The sequence below is a fragment of the Panthera pardus genome, unplaced genomic scaffold (genome assembly GCF_024362965.1).
Source record: "Panthera pardus isolate Hobbes unplaced genomic scaffold, ASM2436296v1 HiC_scaffold_7, whole genome shotgun sequence".
In the NCBI taxonomy this organism is placed as follows: domain Eukaryota; kingdom Metazoa; phylum Chordata; class Mammalia; order Carnivora; family Felidae; genus Panthera; species Panthera pardus.
This window is the reverse complement of record NW_026527002.1, coordinates 12,387,365-12,410,352: the sequence shown is the minus strand read 5'-3', so window position 1 is coordinate 12,410,352 and position 22,988 is coordinate 12,387,365. Positions and strand designations below refer to the sequence as shown.

General features: G+C 40.7%; 1 protein-coding gene across 1 annotated transcript in view; it reads right to left on the bottom strand.

Annotated features, from left to right (window-relative positions):
* The window catches only part of CLVS1 (clavesin 1), a 173,600-nt gene that overhangs the window by 73,171 nt on the left and 77,441 nt on the right, over positions 1-22,988 (bottom strand). The window contains exon 3 of the mRNA XM_019421260.2: positions 15,365-15,539. Coding sequence (XP_019276805.1) covers positions 15,365-15,539 — 175 coding nt within the window. The remainder of the gene's footprint in view (positions 1-15,364; positions 15,540-22,988) is intronic.

The following is a 22,988-nucleotide window of genomic DNA, read 5'->3' as shown; positions in this document are numbered from 1 at the left end:
TCTTCCTCACATCTTTCAAATGCAAATTCTGATAGATAAAAAAAGCTAAATTAAAAAATCTAAGTCTAGAAGGAAACACTAGTGACTTTGCTACAATTGTGGGGAAAAAAGAGACCTTCTGAGTTCTATGAAAGGCGCCTTAACAGACCTGATCATATAAACTTTTTAAACTGCTTTAGATAAGAATAGCAAAAATAAATAGTATTCATTCTAGATGAAAATTGTGAAAAAAGTGTTCAGTATGATAAAAGGCATATTTCCTTAAGTAATAAAAATCTCTTAGAATTTGGCAGTAAAACAAGATTTAAAAACATCAACTGAAAAATGGATGAAATACGTTAACAGGCAATACACAGAAAAGAGAGTATAATGTCTAATAAACATACAGAGAAATGTTCTGTCTCACAAGTAATCAAAGTAATCAAAGCAAATTAAAACAAAAAGGGGCCTTATGGTGCAGCCATCATGGGAAGGTTACAAACACACCAAGATTTATTTTTAACAGCGAGGGTTTGGGTTCAGAAGCAGACCTTCTCATACGTTACTGGTGAATACTAAAAAACCCTTCTCTAGAGCATCTTCAAGATACATTTTACCTCTAGACATTAATTCTAAGGAAGTAATTTATGTGGTCAAAAATTTAGCTAAAGAGACATTCATGTCAGCATTGTAACATACTGCTGAAAAAAAATGAGAACAATCTAGACATTCAAAAGCTGGGAATTGGTTAATACATTATCGTATAATTAAATAATAAAACACTATGTCATCATTATAAATGATGTTGAGGTACAATATTTAAAGAACTAGAATACTGTTCACTGTATACTATGCCTGGGTTTAAGATGAGTAAAGTTGTGTGCAATTTGCATTTTCTTATTTTTATTGACCAATATTGCCAGTATTAAAAAAAAATTCTGTATCTGACCATGTATAATGAACCCACAACAGTGGGGTTTGGGAGTTTGGGGAGTGGAAGTTTAGCTTAGAGAATGTTGCAGATTTCAACAGCTAATAGCACTGTTCTTCCGTTTCGGGGAATTTAAAAGACACACCTTCAAAGGGATGCGTCTTGGCAACGAGGCAACTGTTTTCACTCTATAATGAAACTTTTCTAGAACTCTAGAAAAATGAATAATTTCTGGGATTCCTAAGTTATATAAGTGACTAAGTGACATACACTAGTCACTGTAAGTGACTGTCTAGTTATATAAGCGGCTAAGAATCTGTCTCTTACGCTATGACATTTTCTATATCACGTAAATATCTTGGATGAAATCTCTCTACAATTTTACACATCTTCAGTGTCTTCCGTAAAGCTTACTGAGTGCGAGTGAGACTATTCCAGACAACTAAGGATCACGGATGTGTACATCATATACGTCTCTCTGGTATGCTGATGCCCTCCAGGGTGCATGAACTTCTGTGCTAAATGGCCTCAGTCGTGGTGTTTCCAGTTTCATTAATAAAATTTTATGTTATTTGTGTCTCTTCCCCGGCTGACAGCTGCTGTTTCCTGATATAGTCTATATGCTAATGTGGACCAACCCCCTCAACCAAATTCTTATTAGAGGCTTTTAACACACGGTGAGGTTGGAAACGACACAACCAAATCAACGAGAATCACGTGTAAAATGAGAATAAATAGGCTCGAGGGGGAAAGTTTGAGGGAATCTCTTAAAAATGAAGTGCATGCATTAAATACAGCCATTTCTTGTGACATTTGTTGCTGCATATTCTATATTCTGTGAGATGTGGTTGCTGTCTGATTAAATTCCACAAAGAAAATGTGCTACTGCATTTCTTAAGCCTTAATATTTTTCAAGAATAATTTTATTTTTAAATTCCGTCTATAGTTTGAGATCTTTGATGAAAAAAGTACAAACAGGTAGCACACAATGATGGTTGTAACACAAAAGAATGATTGATCTCGGGAACACCTGGACACAGGAGGTGTCATTTCTTTCTGGAAATCAGACTCTACTCTGGTAAAACTACAATGTCGACTGTCGGGAAGTAGCTACCTTTGGGAGTCTATTACTGGGAGGAGAAAAGAGGGACCTCAGGGTAAGTGTTAGTGGTCTTTTTCCTGATCTGTGTTGAGTCATTTAAATGCTTTCATTTCTGAAAAATTCACTTTCTACCTTAAATTTCTTTTTTTTTAAGTTTATTTATTTATTTTGGGGGGGGGGGCACAAGTGGGGGAGGGGCAGAGACAGGGAGAGACAGAATCCCAAGCAGCCTCCACGCCATCAGCACAGAGCCTGATGTGGGGCTAGAACTCACAAACCGTGAGATCATGACCCCAGCTGAGATCAAGAGTCAGACGCTTAACCGACTGCACCACCCAGACGCTCCGTCTAAAATTTCTAAGCAAAGTTTTTTGTCATTTCTCAGCATTCACTTACAATTTCAGTAGTTCTCTGTGTACTGCACACCAATATTCTATTACACAAAAATTAGGTCCTTCTAAATATAACAATAAGAAACTGCACTTTGAAATTTTGTCTTTGGGCTAAAAGGGGTTAACAATCCTTAATGGTTTCTTAGCAACAAATGCTTTCCTTTGGTGAAAGTTATCACCTATTTATCCTCACAAAGTCCAGCTTCTCTCATGGTGGGACACGACACAATGTCTGGGGTCTTTAGTTGGCCTCCAAGGCAACTATGACCTTACGCAGAACTGATATTTCACTGATTGTTCCAATCGGTTTTTTTCATGTTTTTATTTTGAAGTGATGATTTATTATTCTCTTGCTCTGCTTATTCCACAGGACTGTTGGGAAAATCAAATAAGACATTGTGTGAAAGTACTTTATTTTTATTGTTTTTTTTAATGCATTTATTTTGAGAGAGAGAGAGAGAGAAAGAGAGAGAGAGAGAGCAAGCAGTGGAGGGCAAAGAGAAAGGGAGAGAAAGAATCCCAAGCAGGCTCCACGCTGTCAGCACAGAGCCTGATGTGGGGCTTGAACTCATGAACTGTGAGATCATGACCTGAGCTGAAATCAGGTTGGACACTTAACCGACTGAGCCACCCAGGCGCCCCGGGGCGAAAGTACATTAAGTGCCGGACGAAGAATGGGCACCATCACCACCACCATCACTATTACCACCATCAGCATCATCAAGTGTGCTTATTTCCAACCTAGACTAGAAAATATGAGCTCCTTGAGATGTTTGTCTCCCCCTATGGTTATTCTCCTTATTTCTTGTACCATGAACACTGGACTGTCCCCTGAACAGGTTAGTGAGAATATTTGAGTCAGTGTATATGGGCAGGCTTGCCCCTTTATTATCTCTAATGAAGGCAGACGTCTCACATAAATGCTAGCATTCATGGAGCTTGCCTCAAAATTCTTCTTTGCACTGCAACCTAATTACACTTGACCCTTGAACAACACGGGGGTTAGGGGCACAGGTGAAAATCTGCATATAACTTTCGGCTTCCTCCAAATGTAACTACTAATAGCCTACTGTTGACCGGAAGCCTTGCTGATAACGTGGAGTCGATAAATACATATTTTGTGTGTTATAGGGATTATGCACCGTATTCTTACAATAAAGTAAGCTGGAGAGAAGAAAATGTTATCTAGAAGTTCATAAGGGGGCGCCTGGGTGGCTCAGTCTAAGTGTCTGGTGCTTGGTTTCTGCTCAGGTCAGGATCTCAGGATTCACGGCGTTGTGCCCTGCATCAGCCTCTGCACTGCCCACAAGGAGCCTGCGTGGAATTCTCTCCCATTTTTCTCTGCCCACCCCCCCCCCCACTCATCCACTCTGTCCTCTCTCTCTCTCAAAATAATTAAATAAACTTTTAAAAAAAGAAGCTCATAAGGGAGAGAAAATACATTTATAGTACTGTACTGTATTTATTGGAAAAAAAAATCCACGTGTAAGTGGACCCGCACAGTTCAAAACTTGTGTTGTTCAAGGGTCAACCGTATTTAGATTTGTTATGTGGGGAAAGCCTATTTCTCTTCCCTAACATCAGCTATAAAACTATTCCATGGAGGTAAAATTATAGGTTTGTGGCATTAGGTGATAAAAAGGGTGGTGAGGAATTATCTAGTCTAGTGTTGTCAAGTGTAATTCCTGGACTAGCAAATCAAGATGACCTGAGAACTTGCTGGAAATGCTTTCTCACTCACCCACTCCCGCCAACCTACTGAATCAGACACTCCAAGGTCGAGACTCTGTAATCAGAGCCTTAATAAGCCCTCTGGTGATTTTTGTGGGTGATAAAGTGTAAGAACCACTACTCTAGTCCAATCCTGTTGTTTTTTTGCTGATAAAGAACCTTAGGTGTACAGATGTTAAACCATTTTCCCAAGGTTATCCATGGAATTAGTTGCCAAACAGAAACAAACTCCTAGTAGCTACGTTGTATAGCAAGTAAAGACTTTGAATAAAACTTCTAATCTTCTACCTTAAATTTCTAAGCAAAACTTTTGTCATTTCTCAGCATCTTTTGGGTGCCACTCCTCCAACATTCTGAGTCTATGCAGTTCACGTGTAGCATCCTGAGAGGGCTCGTAAACTGGTCTGGCCAACCCCCTCACTCCTGCCAAGAGTGCAGACACGAGAGGTCACCTGTATCTGGAACTGTTGAAGACTTCCTTGTCACTCTCAGGAGAAAGCCTGTCTGAGAATAAGGTCAGTACAGAGAAAGGTGTAACTAAGAGACAGTCAGAGAAGGAAAGACTGAGCTCTTAGAGCATTGTTGCAACTTTGCCTCCAGGACTAGCCAAATATGGAAGATAGAGTAGCCAGGAACTTTCCTGTTCTGTACGTGTCCCACGCCTGCATTTTTCTTTTGTTTGAGCCAGATTTGAGTTGCTGTTTCATTTCAGGAAACAAAGGGGCTCTGATTGATTTTTTTTGGAAATGTAGTATTATTTTAATGCCTACAGTTTAATCACCAGAGAATGTGGATGACAGGGCAAGGTTTTCCACACAGGTTCTTTCAACAGCTGGACTTCAAGGCAGCTGAATACCGATTAACTCTGTGCCACTATGCCCCCTAGGACACTGACAGGACTAGAAACTCATAGGTAGTCCATATTTTTGCAAATATATAATATATTCAGCAGAGTCCCTGGATAGCCATGTCACTACTCGTTTCATAATAATGAAGGCAGAGATCTCTACACTGGTGCATTGAGAAATATTAACCTGGAACTAAACAATTCACAAGGGTCAATCTTTTGTCAAGACTGATCTGCCACGGCTGTGTGAAGGCCCTTAATATATTCTGCTGCTGAAAGTCCTGTCCAATGGAAGAGTAAGATGCAAAACTTCTTCCACTACCGTCTTCTTGCTCCCTCTCCTCCAGTTTCCTCTCTCCACCACCTGCTGTGGTCTCCGGGACGCATTTCTTGATAGAGTCTCTTGATAGAGATTTTTCCACCGTCCTCGCCCTCAAACCAGGGCTCTCTAGATGCTCCTCCCACCATCACCCTCAAATGGTTTCCCTCCTTGAAGCCCCAGTCCCTTAGTTCCTGTCGGGAGATGAGCTCAGGATTCTTCTCACACCTCCCCATCTCCACCTCCCCTTTCTCTTTGGCGGACTCCTCTTCGTCCAACTTGTTCATTTACATTGCTCATCACTTGGGTTCTTTTCTCGGTCATTGTTCATCACTCTAGTTTTTCTCTGAATGATCTTTTCCTTTCCCATGATTGCAGACACCTCCAACTCTACAGATCCGCCCTAGACCTTTCCCCTCAGCTCAGACTTCATACAAACCTTTCAAATATTTCCTGGGATCCTAAACTCACCATGTCCAACATTCCAATAATGCTCATTATCTCCCCACACCTGCCATTCCTGTCTGCATGATCTCATTGGTTGGCACCACAAGGCACCCTTCACCCTGGCTGCACACCTCAGCTTTTGCCTTGACTCCTCCACCACGTCCCATTCTCAAGCATCTAACCACCAAACGCTGCCTTAGTTTACTTCCTGTGTAGTTATCAAATCCCTTCCACCACCCCTACTTAGTCTTATTATTTCTTATTTGAATTACTGCGCTTGTCTTTTAATTATTCTCCTGCCTTTGAATCTTCCCTGCTCATACCCACCAAATTGATCCCACGTGAATATAAATGTGTGTGGCCATTCTGCTTCAATATATTCAGTGGCCCTCAATGTCTGCAGGGCACACAAGCTCCTTGCCTGGTCCTTGGTGCACTCCAGGAATACAAAATTAATTCCATTTCTCTCTCCTATTGAGTATATTTGCCTGTATGTCTTTGCCTGTATTATCCCCCACGCCTGAAATTCTCCCACCCTGCCTTCTCTTGGCTATTCTGCACTCAGCTGCTAAGAATCAGCTGATGTGTGTCCCTCCCAGGATGCCATTTCTAACACCTCTGGCCTGGGCTGGGATTTTATGAACCTGGTGCATATCCCCTTTCTGCGTGTGCTCATTGTTTCATCATTTGTTCATGGGTCTGCCTCTGCTTTGACCCCTGACACCTTGAAAGCAGGGACTGCATCTGTTTACTTTTGTGACTGGCACAAAGTAAAGACTTAGTACCTGTTTCTTAAATGGGTGAATCAGAGCATTGGCTAGATCTATAATGCATGAAAGTCCAGAAAAACTATTTATCGAAAATATGCTAGAGACACGCCTATTTAATTGGAACTGTTTTAAATAGGCCATGCTGTTTGCCATCAGGATCACCAGAGTCTCATTAGCTCTAATTATCTTCCCGAGTTTAATTGATACTTAACAAGGTAGTGCATTAAAGGAGATATTTTATTCTTCTAATATTTCCATAGTAACATATTGCACTATTGCAAATTCAGAATTACAGCTTTGTGGCTGAGAAGGTAAAAAATAGTTTGGAGGGAAAGTGTTCTTCAAATATACCAGGAGTGTTCAGGAAACATAAATTAAGCAACCTCTTGGCAAAGTAGAAATATCCTTTTCCTTCAATCTGTTTCTATCTAATATTCTTTAATACATGACAACTGCAAGGATCAAGAAAAGACACCATAAATGCTATCGCTAAAGAGTCCTGCCAGATGAAAGAGGTGATTTTGACCCCATTAATCACCCAACTGCAAAAGCGTGCACAGATGACTGTTTGGTGATAGTGAAAAGGATCACACCACATGAATAGAAAGATACAGCATCTCAAGTACCACCGCCTGGACAGGTGACAACAAGCTGGACCTAAGTCATTAACTAAGGCGAGCGAGGAGAGGGAGCTCCCTGTTCAGGGCCAGGGAACAGGTTGATGAGATCGCATTTTCCGGGATCCACACTGGCAGACCTGGGACAATGGAGAGCATATGCATTTAAATCCATACGTTAGAGGCACAGGAGCCCATGGATAAGGGCTGGTCTCTTCATTCTTTCCATAACACTCTATCATTCAGCGAGCACTGTCTGTGACGCTTAGTCCCAGGCACCTTTCACGTACAATCCACTTTTTACCATAAACCTTTGAGGTAGTACTGTTATGACACCACATTTTGCAGATGATGAAATTAAAATCTAGAATGATCAATGACATGCCTGAGGTCTTCAGGTGGCAGAACCAGGACTGAAGCCCAAATAGTTAGAGTCGATGCCCACCTACATCAAAGTGTGATTGTACCAGCAACAGCATCCCTGGGAATGTTTTTGAAAGGTCAGTTCGTGAACTCTGCTCCAGATCTATGGACTCAGAAACACTGGGGATGAAATACAGTCGATGGGGTTTGTACCGAGCCCCCCAGGGAAGTCTGACGCCCTTGACGCAGAGATCCTCTTATACTGTAATGCCGTCTGTTACAGTAGTGTTTCTCCAACTTTAAATGTGCATGCAGACCACTTACACATTAAAGAACTTGAAATGCAGATTCTGATTCAGTGGCCTGAGTTTCTGCATTTTTAACCAGCTCCTGGTGATGCTGATATTGCCGATTTGTGGACTACACTTTGCATAATAAAGCCCTAGCAAGTAAGCTTCAGTAAGCCTGGCCAGCTCAGTTCTCTGCTGTAAATCCTGTTTAGTTAGAGAGTACCTGACCCACATTCTATGTGGAATGAATACACCGGGAGTCACTGTATCTGCATGTCTGCGTCATTGATGCTTGATAACGGTGCGAATCTACTGCTAACTTGAAGTGCACTTGCCCAACCTGCCTTTCCAAATTTCTAACCACACTATACATTCATTTGCCCCAGAGAACTTTCAGGTTGCCCATTGACTGGACAGACTTTTTACTGTTCTAGTCTTTTAGGCGAATAGGGCACTTGGGATACTCTAAAGGCAAGTGAGCATGTCATATGTTTTAGAAAAGGGATGAAAAAGTAGAATGTGGGAAGCGGGTAGAGAGACTGGACAAAGGTGGGAAGCAGTGTAACAAAAAGGGACACCCAGGAGAGAGAGATGATTTGCAGCTGGCCGAGCCTCTGAGCATTGCTCCAAATCCATTCTCACTTTTGGGCTAAGAGTTTGAAAAGCAGCGGACCTCCTTTTGCAGTACGCTGGCTCAAAGCTTTGGGAGTTTGAGGAGGGAGGTGGAGGAAGGGAGATAACTCTATTGAAAGCATTTGAACATTCCGAACGTTCAAAAATGTTCCCAGGTGTTGCAGCTGCTGCGGTACAACCACGCTTTGATGTAGGTGAGAGCAGAGTCCAACTATTCAGGCTTGGATCCTGGTTCTGCCATTTAAAGACCTCAGGCAAGCCATTGATCTCTCTAGATTTTAGTTTTGTCACCTGTAAAATGTGGTGTCATAACAGTATTACCTCATAGGTTTATGGTAGAAATTAAATGGTGTGTGAAAAGTGCCTGGGGCAAAGTCAGTGTAAATCAAATATTTATAACAGTATAAGTCAAATATTTATAGTATTTATCATATAAATATTATAATACCATCCTTAACCACAACAAAACAGTCACACAGTAAGCCTTGAATGAAGAGTGAATGAATAGAAAAAGTGTCTGATGGGCCAGAGGAAAACGACCTAAGCCCAGAAATGAGGGGAAAAGAGAAAAAAGAATGAATGATGCCTGGCTCTCCTCCAGTGAATGAAAAGTAAGCTTCTTTAAACCCTTAACAAATGCCTGGGTCTTTAAGGGAATCAACCATTTTGTAAATAGCCTGCGGGACACAAGGCTACAGCTCTTCCCAAGTAAAACACTTCAGCCCAGTAAGCTCTTTGTAAGTATCTGGGTTGGCTGAACATTGATAAATGCCGTGTGTTGATTGTAATGGCTGGGCCACAATGATTTACAAGAAATAATTCCAAAAATTGATTTTGGAGACATCACAAAACTCAAGAACAGGATTTCAGCATGTTGCTCATTCTGCCAGAATTCCCCAGCAGAATTGAGAGTAACACTGAGCTGTATTAAAATGGTGGCATAAATATTACTTTAAGTTTGATTAAAATTTAAACAAGTTGTAATGAACAGATACATGACTCTTTTAGACATTATTGACCGCATTTAAGAGATCAAACAACTGAGTGAGAGAAAATGACTTCCAGGCATTCTCAAAATTAGTATTTTAACTGAAGTTCTTTGAACTAATATTCATAGAATATTTATGTAACTGGGACAACTTAACATTCTAAACAATGACATTTCCTCAAAGCATTGCTGTGAAAGGAGGAATGTATAATACATACACTATTAGAATTTCATGACTGGCTGATACAGCGTAACTTTTGATCTAGAAATCTGATGATCCCTTAAAGAGCAGTCTTCTATAGAATTATTATTATAACTCACTAATTCAGCCTATGAAGCACATAACCAAAGTTCTATGCACAGACAATTCTTTGGATAATTGTTGTTAGAGGCAATATAATTACCTTTTTTTTCATTAAGGTTTTACTTTTTAGAGCAGTTTTAAGTTCATAGCAAAATTGAAGGAAAGGCACAGATATGGGAAATCCCATATATCCCCTGCTCACACACATATGTAGCTTCCCCCACTATTAGCACCCGCCCCCCCAGAGTGGTGCATTTATTACAACTGATGAACCTACAATGACGTATCATTATAATCCAAAGTCCATAGTTTACATTACAGTTCACTCTTGGTATTGTCTGTTCTATGAATTTGGACAGATGTATGACACGTATCCATCATTATAGCATCACACAGCCTTTGTGCCCAGTCTGTTCATCCGGCCCCACCCCCCCACCCCCACCCACAACTCCTGGGTACAACTGATCTTTTTACTGTCTCTATAGCTTTGCCTTTTCCAGAATGTCATATAGTTGGAATCATGCAGTACGTAGCCTTTTCAGATTGACTTTTTCCACCTCATAATATGCATTTAAGTTTCCCCCATGTCTTTTCATGGTTTGATAGCTCAGTTCTTTTTAGCACTAAATAATATTTCATTGTTTTGTATCGCAGTTTATTTATCCATTCACCTACTGAATATCTTGGTGGCTTCCAAACTTGGGCAATTATGAATAAAATTGCTGAAAACATCTGTGTACATATAAGTTTTTGATTCCTTTGGTAAATACCAAGGAGCTTGATTACTGAATCGTATGGTAAGAATATGTCTAATTTTGTAAGAAGCGACCAAACTGTCTTCCAAAGTGGCTGCACCATTTTGCACTCCTACCAGGATTGAATGAGGGTTTCTGTGGCTCCACATCCTTGAAAGGCTTTAGTGTTATTGGTGTTCCAGATGTTAGCCTCTCTACTTAGGTGGACAGTAGTATCTCATTGCTGTTTTAATTTGCATTTCTCTGATGAATGTGATGTGGAGCATTCTTTTTATTTTATTTGCCATCTATATGTTTTCTTTGGTGACGTGTTTATTCGGGTCTCTGGCCAATTTTTTAATTGGATTGTTCACTTTCTTATCGTTGAGTTTGAAGTGTTCTTTGTATATTTTGGATAACAGTTCTTTATCACGTGTATCTTTGCAAATATTTTCTCCCAGTCTGACTTTTCTTCTTATCCTCTTGACACGGTCTTTTGCAGAGCAGAAGTCTTTAATTTTAATGAAGTCCAGCTTATCAATTATTTCTTTCATGGATTGTGCCTTTGGTGGTTTATCTAAAAAGTCATTGCCATAACCAAGGTCACAAAGGTTTTCTCCTATGTTATCTTACTAGATTTATATAGCTTTCAATTTTACACTTAGGTCTGTGATCCATTCTGAGTTAGTTTTTGTGAAGAGTGTAACGTCTCTATCTAGATTCAGTTTTTTGCACATGACATGTCCCGTTCTAGCACAATTTGTTGAAAAGACTATCTCAGTTCCATTGTGCTGCCTTTTCTCCTTTATCAAGGATCAGTTGAATGTATATAATTGCCTTTTGAGGCACAGAAATACAACTGGTAGGCCACTGATTTCCCTGCCCAGTGCCCATCACCTCAGTATTACTGGGTATTTCTTCCACGTTGGGTAGAATTGAGGACTTCATGTAACCAAGAAAAAAAAGCGGTTCAACACCTAGATTCAAAATAAAGGAAGCTCCTTGACATTACATTACAGAATATTCCAAATATCTTTTGCTTCGTATTATGGTAGAAATTCTGATATATTGCCAGGCCTCATTCAGGACTGCGGAGTTATTCCCCAGTTGTTCGGGGATGTTGCTAGCAGAAAGCTGGCAGATAACAGTGCTCTCTGGGGCTTCGGCTGAAGAGAGTCACTTCGCCCAAACTCACACCCATTTCCCAGAGCAGCCTGTACCCAATGACTGAACAGTGTGGGAATATCAAAGTCCAACCCCTTGGCCCCAGTCAGGGAGAAATCTGAAGGGTCATCTCAGTCACAACACCCGAGGCTTTCACGGGAAATGCCAGAATCCTAGCTTGACTTCTGCTGGCAAACATTCTTCCATAGCTTCCCTTCTACAGGAGTTGATCCCAAGAGCACTCCCTGATGAACCTCACGCTAATCTCTGGCAGAGTCTGCTCCTCAAGGAACTCAATGCACAACAATTAGTAACTGAAGGTAGCGCTGAACAACTGTCTTTACAGAGAACTAAGAATGGGGGTAATAGGGCTAAAACCCAGGGTTTGGGAACTAGTGTGTTACGCAAGGTGTGGGATGACCAAAAACGATTCTAAATTCTCACTGCCTGAGCAGTGAGCCCCCACCCCCTCCTCCCTGCGGTAGGTGTTGTATTACCTATGTGTGGTAATACCCCAGGGCCCCAAATTATCTAGGGTTTGAGCAGCAGGTAATCTGAGACAGTTCCTATAAATAGCTAAAACCCTAAACCAGATGGCCTAGCACGAAAGTGGTCTGATGATTCCTTCTGACAAGGCTGCTGTCTCACATCTACCCTACAAAGGCAGAACGGCAGAGAGAGCAAGGTCTCCTCACTGGAACACAGGATCTCCATCCCCTGCAATTTCCCGCATGCCTAGCAGATACTCTAACCTCTTCAGGCCTCTCAGAGGGCGCACAGGAAGAAGAACAGGGGCTTCTCTTCTCTCGCTGACTGGCCTTACCTCGAGTTCCCTTTCTCCGCAAAAGTCTATCTATGCCTTTGCCCATGTCAGCAGTATTGTAGAATTAATCTCGAATCTTTGTGGCTGGCGAATGGAGACCTGTATGAGATCCTCCTTTCACAACAAGGGTGACCACATGGGTATGAATTCTTTTCTCTGTTTTTGGTCAAGTTAGCTAACATACAGTGTTGTCTTGGCATCAGGAATAGATTCCCATGATTCCTCACTTACATTCAACACCCAGTGCTCATCCCAACAAGTGCCCTTCTCAGTGCCCATCACCCATTTCCCCCACCCCATTATCCCTCAGTTTGTTCTTTGTATTTGTGAGTCTCTTATGGTTTGCATCCTTCTCTGTTTGCATCTTACTTTTCTTTCCCTTCCCCCATGGTCTTTTGTTAAGTTCCTCAAATTCCACATACGAGTGAAATCATATGATATCTGTCTTTCTCTGACTGACTTATTTAACTTAGTATAATACCAAAGGCATGAATTCTGCTCAGTACAAGTTCTGACTTTTTTGAAATGTCAAAGGAGCTAATGGCTACATTGTGGATAAAAACAATCCTGCAATGAAGAAAGATCACTGAGAGAGCCAGTAGAGAGGTGACATGGTATCTGAATGTCCCCTCAGAGAAAAGCCTAGAATGAGCCTCAGAGGTAATCGCCTGGAGTGAGAAGTTGCCAGTGAATGGCCATATATGACTGCCCTCTGTGGAACAAAAGCAGCACCTATCTGCAGTGGCCCTGAGGGATTTTTCACAGTGGCCCAGACAACAGCTAGATGGTCCAGGGAGCCTGTATCCAAAATGGAGGAGCTACACCCATGCTTAGCTTCCCCTGGAACCATTGGCTTCCTTCTCCTAGCAGGAGAGACTGCACCTTCCTAAGCGTTCCCAGGGATTCAGGGCCTGGGCAGGCAGAATTCCCAGAAAAATCTGCATTCCAATCCAGACTGCCTGACTCCAGACTGGCCTGATACTTACCCACCGTCAAAGGAGTTTACCTTGCTTTACATAAAGGGAGAGGAGTAAAGGGATTCAGGTCATTGTTCTGTGAGATGATGGGAGGAAGTACTTTTACTCCACTCTGACCTTGACCTCATGCATCTCCCTTCTCTCAGTAGAAGTTACTCCTTAACCAGAGCTGTAGGAAGGATGTTGTGAGATTCATCCCAGGCCCTGGTACAAGTAAAGGCCCAGATGGGACTCACCTTGCCCACAAAAGGTCACCTACTGTTTCTCACAAAAACATCTTACAAGCTTATGTGTAGCCTTACCTTTTAAAACACATCACATGTATTAACTCAGTAAGACCCACATCAGCCCAGTGGACTTGGCAAGGGACATATTATATAGTTCACACGTTTTAAGAAAGAAAAACTGGAATACAAGTTTGGATAAAGGACATTGTCTTTCCTGATTTATGAAAAAAATCTTATAAAAACAGAGCTAGAATCACAGCTACTTATACGTGTATTGGATTATATTTTTAAAATGGATAAAATCAAATGAAGCTTGTACCACCACAGAAAACCCTGGAAATATGGTCAGCATAATTATAGAGCATGAAGTAAACTTTGCAGCTTCCTTTAAAACTCTTTTTGATAAAAGCTGTAAGGAGAGAGAGATCAGAGGTTCAGTGATTTGGATAAGAGGAGTCTGGACAAAAGGAGTTAAAGCTGAGAGAAAGTGATCGATAGTATAGAGCAGACCAATCCATGATCCGGTTGGTTAAGGCAAGGCAGGACACTGCCTGTAGTCTAGAAATGCGAAAGCAACTTCCAAAACGTGTCCCTAGTACACTGCATGATGCAGCCCCCCAGGATAACGTGGCATTAGTGGAAGAGGGTGTATTTGCTCCTCCTCTTCTGAAATGCCCGTTCTATTTCTCCTACCCTTGAAATAGGAAACCATTTCAATAAAATAAGATCCATTCAAGAAACCTGTTTATCAGAGGCCTACGAGGTGCTAGAGATCTGTGGGAGGCCCGATACGAATAAGCCACAGTTCCAGAAACAGACCCATCAACCACCCATCACACTAGACGATGATGAGTGGTGGAAATGGGTCTCCTACTTTTGCACTTTGAAGAGCAAGGGTAATGGCTGCTGATCTGAAAATTAGCAAGTATTTATTTTTCTACATAGCTTCATGTCACTGCCATCTTTGGGGAGGGTCACCGCATTGAGTCATTCTTCCTTCAAAATTAAGAAGGGACATGGGTTTTATCTGTGCTGATTCTGAACCTTCCCGAACTGTGCCTTTACTTTGTACTGTAATAGTGTTGTCACCAGAAAGCTACCCAGCAGTGCCCTTTGAGTTTGTTACTTTTCACAGAATCACTGGCTTTGAAAAGTAGAAGGAACCCCAAGACTGACCATCCCGACCTCCGTGCAGCACAAAACCCCCTTCCCCAAAGTCCTGACAACTGGTCACACAAACAATACGTAGAGTTTTGTCTGCTTCCTTTGTTTGCACTGACGTGGTTTACTTTAGTACAGACACTCAAGCACAGTGCATTCTGGGAAATGAGGGTCCACGGGGTGCATTTCCATAGTGCAACACTGTTTCTAGAAAGAGTGGAAGGCCCCCATGCCACCTCTACCTAGGGCATGCTCATAGAGCAGATGTTTTCTAGTTTTAATTTTTGTGAACTCTCGGATGAGGCTAAACATCTCTGAGCTTTATTCATAATTGCTACAGTAGGTGATTTGTGCCTGTGGTAACAGTACTTTAGAGTTGTTAATGAAAACGAAGACTGACTTTTACAAAAAGTCTAACTCAGGCTGGAGTGAAAATATGGAGGAGTCACAGGCGAACTGCACCGAAGTTTTCCTTTCCTATTCCAAAGGACAAATATTACTTGGGTTGGAATAAGACAAAAGTACACTGTCACACAGTCCCGTACTGTACGTTGGGTGAACATACCTGCAGCCCTTCGATAGCCAGTTTGAGGATTGAAGGTGTCAGTTTGGAGGCTTGTTTGAAGGAAAAATTACTCCAGTCTATGATTAAAATGAAGCCATTTATCTGCAGCTCTGGATCTTCGATAAGGACTTCCAGGGACAGCAGGATGGCACGGAGGATGTCTGTGAACGAGTTCCTGGAGCCAAAGCACAAAGGGGAGACTGTGTGTGAGTATCAGCAGGCGATAGCATGTTGTGAGGAGAGGGCTGGTCGCCTCATGCCGCTGCTCCATAAGCCCAACCTGCAGGGTGATGCAGGTGTCCTGTATCCAAAGTGACCAAAAATACGTTTGCTAAACTTCACAGGAACAACGCGGCAAGAGTCACAGGATGGGGGCCTCCCTCTGATACAACTGCATCAGCACCCCGAACTTTAAAGTTATTTCTCTTTAGCGTTTCCATTGGTTTCCATACTCTGTTCCTGGCACAAAACTGATTGCATTTCCCCGAAATGCATCCCTTACCCGTCTCTCTCCCTCGCAGAGCTCTGTCAGCTTCTAGGGCGAGGACTGGGCCACAATCTTAGTTGTATCCTCGACACCTAGCTCCTCAGTGAATCATCGCTGAACAAATAAGGTAAAAACTGCAATCAGAGGCACTTATTTTGATTAAATTCCTCATTGTTTTTGTTTGCTTAAAACAAAAGCAATTTTGTTTGCTCATTGCTTAAAATCTTGCTGAAAGTATAAAAACACCCATGCAATTGAGGCTATTTTCTAGCTTCAGTTCTGGGTTAGAGAAAAATAAAGCAGGAAGAATAGCTTATTTTCATTGAGGGTTTGCAGAGTATGATTCAGGAGGGAAACCGCTTGGAGTACCTCGGTAACTATGACAACAGGCAGACCGGAATGCCAACGAGAGTGACGTTCTCCAGTGTTGTATGTGTTCCTCCACGCCATATATTCCCATTCACCAGATGATTTTTGGGTGAGATAATTTTCAGACATGAGGAAGTTGATGCCAATTTCCTTCTGCTAATTCTTCCAACAAATTATCTGAGCTATAAATCAAAAATCTTAGAGAACCTGTGAATTCAGTGTCTTTTTTGATAAGTAGGAAAATGTAAGCTTGGATGGCAAGTGATGGCAAAATTCCGTATTTTCTTCAGGCTACTATTAAAATCAGAAGGCATCTCCTTTTGCGAAAGAAGTATGAAATGATCAGACTCTTGGGCATTTCAACCTGGTTCAAATTCTAACCCAAGCCTAATGATTCCGGATGAGAAATCAGGAAGATTTCTAATAGTAAATCAGTAAGAATTTACTGAATGTCTATTAGAAGCTCAACATTGTGTTTCATACTCAAGATTATAAAGTTATATGTTGTATTTCCATTTTCAAAGAGCGCTTAATTTAGCTGGGGTGGGCTAGGAAATTATGGACGTGAGTTGAAAGGATCAATAAAATTTGAGTCGTCAGGGAAGAGTTTGTGGAGAGATGAAGGCTTGGGATTAATCTTAAAGGATGGATAGGATTTTGATGATGATCGAGAGAAAGGGAAGCAAGACATTTCAGGAAAGATGGGTGACGATAATTGAAAAATGAAGATATACATATAGCCCATTCTGTTTCCATACAGTTCTTTTACTAAAAATTTCTTTCTTACATCAAGCTAAAATTTTTCTTCCCCAAATCTACCTATTGGCTGTAGTTCTGCTATAAAAGAAAACACCTCAGGTCTTCCATATTTCATACCTTCCACTCTGTAAGCATGATGATCATGATGCCCCATGTAATCTCTAGATTAAAAAAAAATATTAGTAACTTTAACCGTTTCTTATAGGAAATGGTGTTTAATACTCCCCTCATCATTATTGTTTTCTTTCAGATGTGTTCTCTTAACGTTAAGAGCTGTCAGATTCCTATTAATGTAGGATAGGTTTTCATCAGGACTTTTTGTTTTTGCATCCACATCAAACATTAAATGAAGACCAAAGTCCTTTTCAGACATACAGCTTTAGGGACATGTGGTTGGTTCAGTCAGTAGAGCACGTGCCTCTTGATCTTGGGGTCGTGAGTTTGAGCCCCGTGTTGGGTGTAGAGCGTAGTTAAAAATAAAATCTCAAAAAAACCATACAGCTTTGTATTCAGGAGAAACATTGCTTTAAGGGGAGCATGGGACTAAAGATTATGAAAATACGGAAGTGCCTAATAGTAAACTGGAAACTACCACTGGGGAATTAGAAAATCTGACCCTGGATAAGCCTTCTTAAGAAGAGCACACACATGGAGAAGGTTAGGACTATAAGGCAAAACCTTAGGTAGAGCCTATTTACAGTACTGAGTTGAAGGAAGAAGAATTAAGGAAATAAAAGATAAGAGAATGGAGATAGTCCTGAGTTACAAAAAAAAAAAAAAAAAGAGTGTTTCGAGAAATAAGGGTATGATAGATTGCAAACATTACTACTTCTTCCTTCGCCTTTTGACATTGCTATGATTAAAACATGCTACAGCTAGCATGCTGAATTGAAGAAAAGGGTGAGGAACACAGATCAGTGACTTCCCAGCCAACTAACAGATCTTCATGAGAACCAGAACTACCCAGCTGAACCCAGGCTAGATAAACTCTAGCTGTCCTACAAATGTGAGCAATAATAAGTGATTACTTTCTTCAGCCACTGAGTTTGGGGATGGTTTGTTATACAGCAACCGCTGTCCAATATCAGTAGTTAACTAAGTCAAATGCAACAGTATAATTTGAGAGATAACACCTCTTCTCATCACGTATCCGCTTGAATCCACTCCCAAGAAAAGGTATCGAACTCTGGAAATGGGGAAACCATTTCATGCATTTTCAACACCAGACCTTACTGAAGGATAGGCATTGTCAATGCATGAAGTATTATATCCATGGGATGATCTCAGGAGAAAAGTGAAGGGATTCTGGACTTCATTACAGTTCCCCAATGTTCAAATGCTTCACTTTAACAGAGGAACTGGATGAGCAGGAAAAAGTTGAATGGATTATGTTTCAGGTCTTAACTTTAAACCCCCGGTGAGGCATACAACCTCACCTCATGCCTTAGTTGTGATGATTATCTTGAATTCCTTACTTCTTGCCTTCCTCCTATGGAGTTCCTCATCTTTTTCCTCATTCCTCCTTACAACACTGTTGACTTGTGAAATCCTCCCAGGTTTTTATAATTTAAAAATACCTCTCAGACCAAATACTTTATGCAGATACTCTGCCCTCAAGGAGGTGCGGCATAAATCCCCACTCCCTAAGTGTGGGCTGAGTGTGGTGACTTCCTTCCAAAGAGTACAGTACGGAAAGGGAAACAAGTATAAGCTGGAGAAACCTCCAAGCCCTACCTTGGCCAGGTGACTAGGGTCCCCAAACTCAGTGGCTGAAGAAACTAATCATTTATTATTGCTCACATTTGTGGCACAGAGACAACTCATGTTGATAGTCTTATCCTTTGATATGGTGATGAAAAAGGTACTTTACCCCTGTGATCTTCTTGCAAAAAAGCCATAATTCCAAGTAAATCAAGAGGAAAACATTAGACAAATTCCAACTGAGGGACATTCTACAAAATGCTTGACCAGCATGCCTCAAAATTGTCAAGTTCATTAAAAGGCAAGGAAAGTCTGAGAAACTGTCACAGCCAAGAGGAGCCTAAGAAGACATGAAGATTGAATGTAATGTGGTATCTTGGATGGGATCCTGCGACAGAAAGAAGATACCAGGTAGAAACTAAGGAAATCTGAATAAATTGTGGACTTAGTAAATAAAAATGTGTCATATCAGTTTATTAGACATAATAAATACACTATACTAATGTAAGATGTTAATAATAGGGGCAACTGAAGGCAGGGCACAGGGGAAACTGTGCTCTCTTCCTAAAAATTGTGTAAATCTAAAATTGCTCTAAACAAGAAGTTTGTTTTTTTAAAGTTTTTATTAGAGTTTATAATCTGTTGTGGTAAGTTTCCATGAATCTTCTAACAAGGTTTCTAAGCAAACCAAAATGGTCATGAACAATTCAGCTACTTTAAGTAAATTGTAGAAATGAGAACAGAAGTCGGTTATGGATTGTATCAGTTTTCAATTGACAATTAAAAGCACAAATGTGATAATATATGTGAAAGCACTATATGAACTACAAATTGCCAATGGAATGTAAAGAACTATATTACTAACCAATAGAAACCTCCCCCCACAAAGGATAATATATTTATATTAATATCTATATTGATTAGGACGTAGTCATGGTTTATCTAAGGGTTTTTATTATTATACTGTGAGCACTTAGAGATTACAAGTAGTGACTCATTTTTAGGTCCTATTGTTTTTATGAGCTGAGCACCCAATATTGTTACCCGAGGCTTTACAATTTAGCAAGAGCATACTACAAATGGGATGCAAAATAGTGGAGATAGTAAGCCTTTTATCAATGAGAAGACACTTAAGCTTCAAGAAGTGATTCTTTTGTGCTTTGAAATTTCAGTGGAGATTCTAGAACTTAGAACCTAGATCCTAGACTCCCATAAGGAAAAAAAACCCCTGCTACATGTGATCAAATAACCATGTAAAGATATGATAGGGTTGCCAGTGACACTCGTTCTTAGGAAGAGCAGTGAGAAGCCTCTTAATCATTCTGAAGTCACAGTGTATATTCCTATTCTAACTTTTCTACTGCAGCAAGAAGTCTCTTAATATTTGTAGTTAAAGCTTTTTGGCCAGTTCTATCTCAAAATCTCTTAACTTCACACTCAATGTCATCGAGTGTTTAGTTTTTTTCTTGGGAAGTTTTTAAAGTCCTCCTTAAACCACAAAATGCTTTTGCAAATGGCTAATGGCTAATGGCTAATGGTAGCTAAGCAGATGGCTACCAAATATCTATGTTCTATTCACAGATGCAGAAACATTGTAGCTGAGCATGCTTCTTTATGTCTTCACCCCTTTGAAGCTTCTTTCAATGTTAATTATCAAAATAACCATGGCATGGCTTTCACAGTTACTGACTACACTTTGCCCCTTATCTGGTAAGGATGCCCTGGCCGAGGTGGAGAGGAACACGTGCTCCATCCGTTGATCCTCTGGTGCATTTCGTCTCTGGACAGGGGAAGAACTCTATTTTAGTAAAGGGACCAAAGGACTTGTACTTCAAGGCTTGACATCCCGGCTGTGCCACACACCAAATATGCGACCACACTCATAGGAGTCTGGAGTTCAGTAAGGGGTAATTTCCTGCTCCTCCATGAGAGGGTTGTTGCAAGAATTATGCAAAATGATGTGTGAAGAAGCTTTGTGAAGCACATCCCAATAGGAGGCAGTATTGGTACTTGCATGAATTACAGGGATAACCTTTTTGGTCCCACTGATCTCATGGAGGTGATGATAACAGGACAACAAGAAATGTACAAACTGAATCGTGTTCTATCCAGAGGAACCTATTTTCTCCTTTTCTAAAACTGAGAGTTTTCAAAACATGGTCTGAGATGGGACTTCTGGTGATATATTTTCCTAAATGACTTCTAATAATTCCTACATGAATCAAGGCTTAGCTGAACGGTTGTCTGTGTGTCATTGTGCGTTGAGGAAAATGAACCCATATTTCTCAATGAGGTAATCAAGGAACAGTGAAAAAAATGTGTTTTGAAAACATTAGGTGCAAGGAAGATACTAACAAAAACGTTTAGCTTTGCTGTACTAGACTTAATATTTGCAGGCGCTTACTATTCAATTTATTTTCCTAAATGTTAGCTGGAAAGTAAATTAGACAATTACTTTTCTCAGCAGGGATGATCACTGAGGGAACAGAAGCCTGGATTTAATTCTGCCTCACATGATTTGATGAGGCTCATGCTCTCAAGAGGAGAAGAGAAAGAGAGAAAGGGAAAAAGAGATGAGGGAAGAAAAGAGAAAGAATGAGTGAAAAAAAGGAAAAGGGAACATCTTGCAATTAACTTATCATCTATTAATTTCATCCTATTCCGGTCAGTGAATAGGATTTAGGTTAACATAAGAACACAATTCCTTGTAACACCAGAATAATGAGTTGCCTATTGATTTATGATTAGTTGCAGTATGGGAATATCTGGTTCTCAAAGCCTCTGAATCAGATAAAAGGAATAATGTATTCGATACCATTCAAACATAACATATGGGGCCCTTCCTGTGTGTGGAGTTTTAGATAAGGGGCGAGCTATAGCATATCATCTGCTTTCGGAATTTTTAGTGCAGTCCGGGTGACAGATTCTCAAGTTAAATGGAGTGTAGTTTATACAAACAAGTACAACCCTTTCAGATGTTTGTCTACCTCTACCAAGTATGGCAACAATACATGGAAAGAGGATGGGGCTGTCATCTCTGGTCCAAGCTCACCTCTTCCCCAACCATTTGCTTACAGAGGACAGAGCACAAAAGGGTAATAATCTTGTCTAAGAACGGGACCCTCACTTAGAACTCATGTAGAGAAAACAGAGATAAAAATGGTGAAAACAGTGTTTTGTCACTCAAGTAAAGCTTGAAGATAAGAGGCCGTGTTTCTGTAGACCAATCCCGACAGGCCTACATCTCGAGATACAGACACAAGAATGTCAAGTATTCATACCCGACATTCAAAATGGTACTGGAACTAAAGCTCACAATTCCAGTCGGCCAGCATCCTTCCTTTTTTGTGCTTCTGTGGCAAATAAGGGTACAAATCGTGTGTGTGTGCACCTACAATAACTCACCGTTTAGAGTTAATTCTCCTAGAACTTGTCTTCCATCCCGTTCAGTTATTTTTTTGTTTAAATCAAGAAATAGTTTGAATAAATAAAACCTGTGTTTTCATCACATTTGATCCAAATGCTTCTGAAGTCTCCCCCAAATTAAAAATAATTAAATTAACACCAAGTGTATCTATCTGCTCACTTAAACAGATAATATAATTTCTCATCAATTAATGTCTTCTTTTAAATTTCTGAAGTACCTGGAACTGGATAAGGAGTCAGGAGGCATTCATTCAAAGATTTAACAAAAGTTCAACTTTATGGAAAACACGTAAGATAAGAGGATTTTTTTTTTCCTTTTCTGCAAGTACATGGGAACTGGTAGGAGACATTTAAAAATATGTATATGGGAGGCAAATGAAGCAGAATCATTAAAAGCAATGAGATTTGGAGTTGGGCAGACTCTGATTCAAATCCTGGCCATTCCTGGCCATGTGAGCTTCGTAAGTTATTTATCTCTCTGTGGTTTCGTTTTCTCATCTGCAGAAGAAGGATCATAGCAACTCGCCCACAGTACTGAGAAAAGATCACTTATGGCTGGAGGACTTGGGACATCTTCAGCGGGGCTGTGAAGAATGGGAAGGTTTGGACACTGGACAGAGAAGGGAAAGGGAAGAAGGAGCCATACAAACAACAGTAAGAGTTGAGAGCACAGAGACCAAGTATTGGGAGCCAGGGCATGCTTGCCTATGCCATGGAACAAAGAGAATAGAATGTAGAAATATGGTCAGAAATGGGGTTGTGGCTTCTTCATTCCGCTCAGTGGGAGAACTACTGAGTGTTTATGCAGTAGGGGGAAGCAACGGTAGCATGTTTTAGGAAGATTTGGACTGGCAACAGGGACTGTAAATTGGAGTCAGGAGA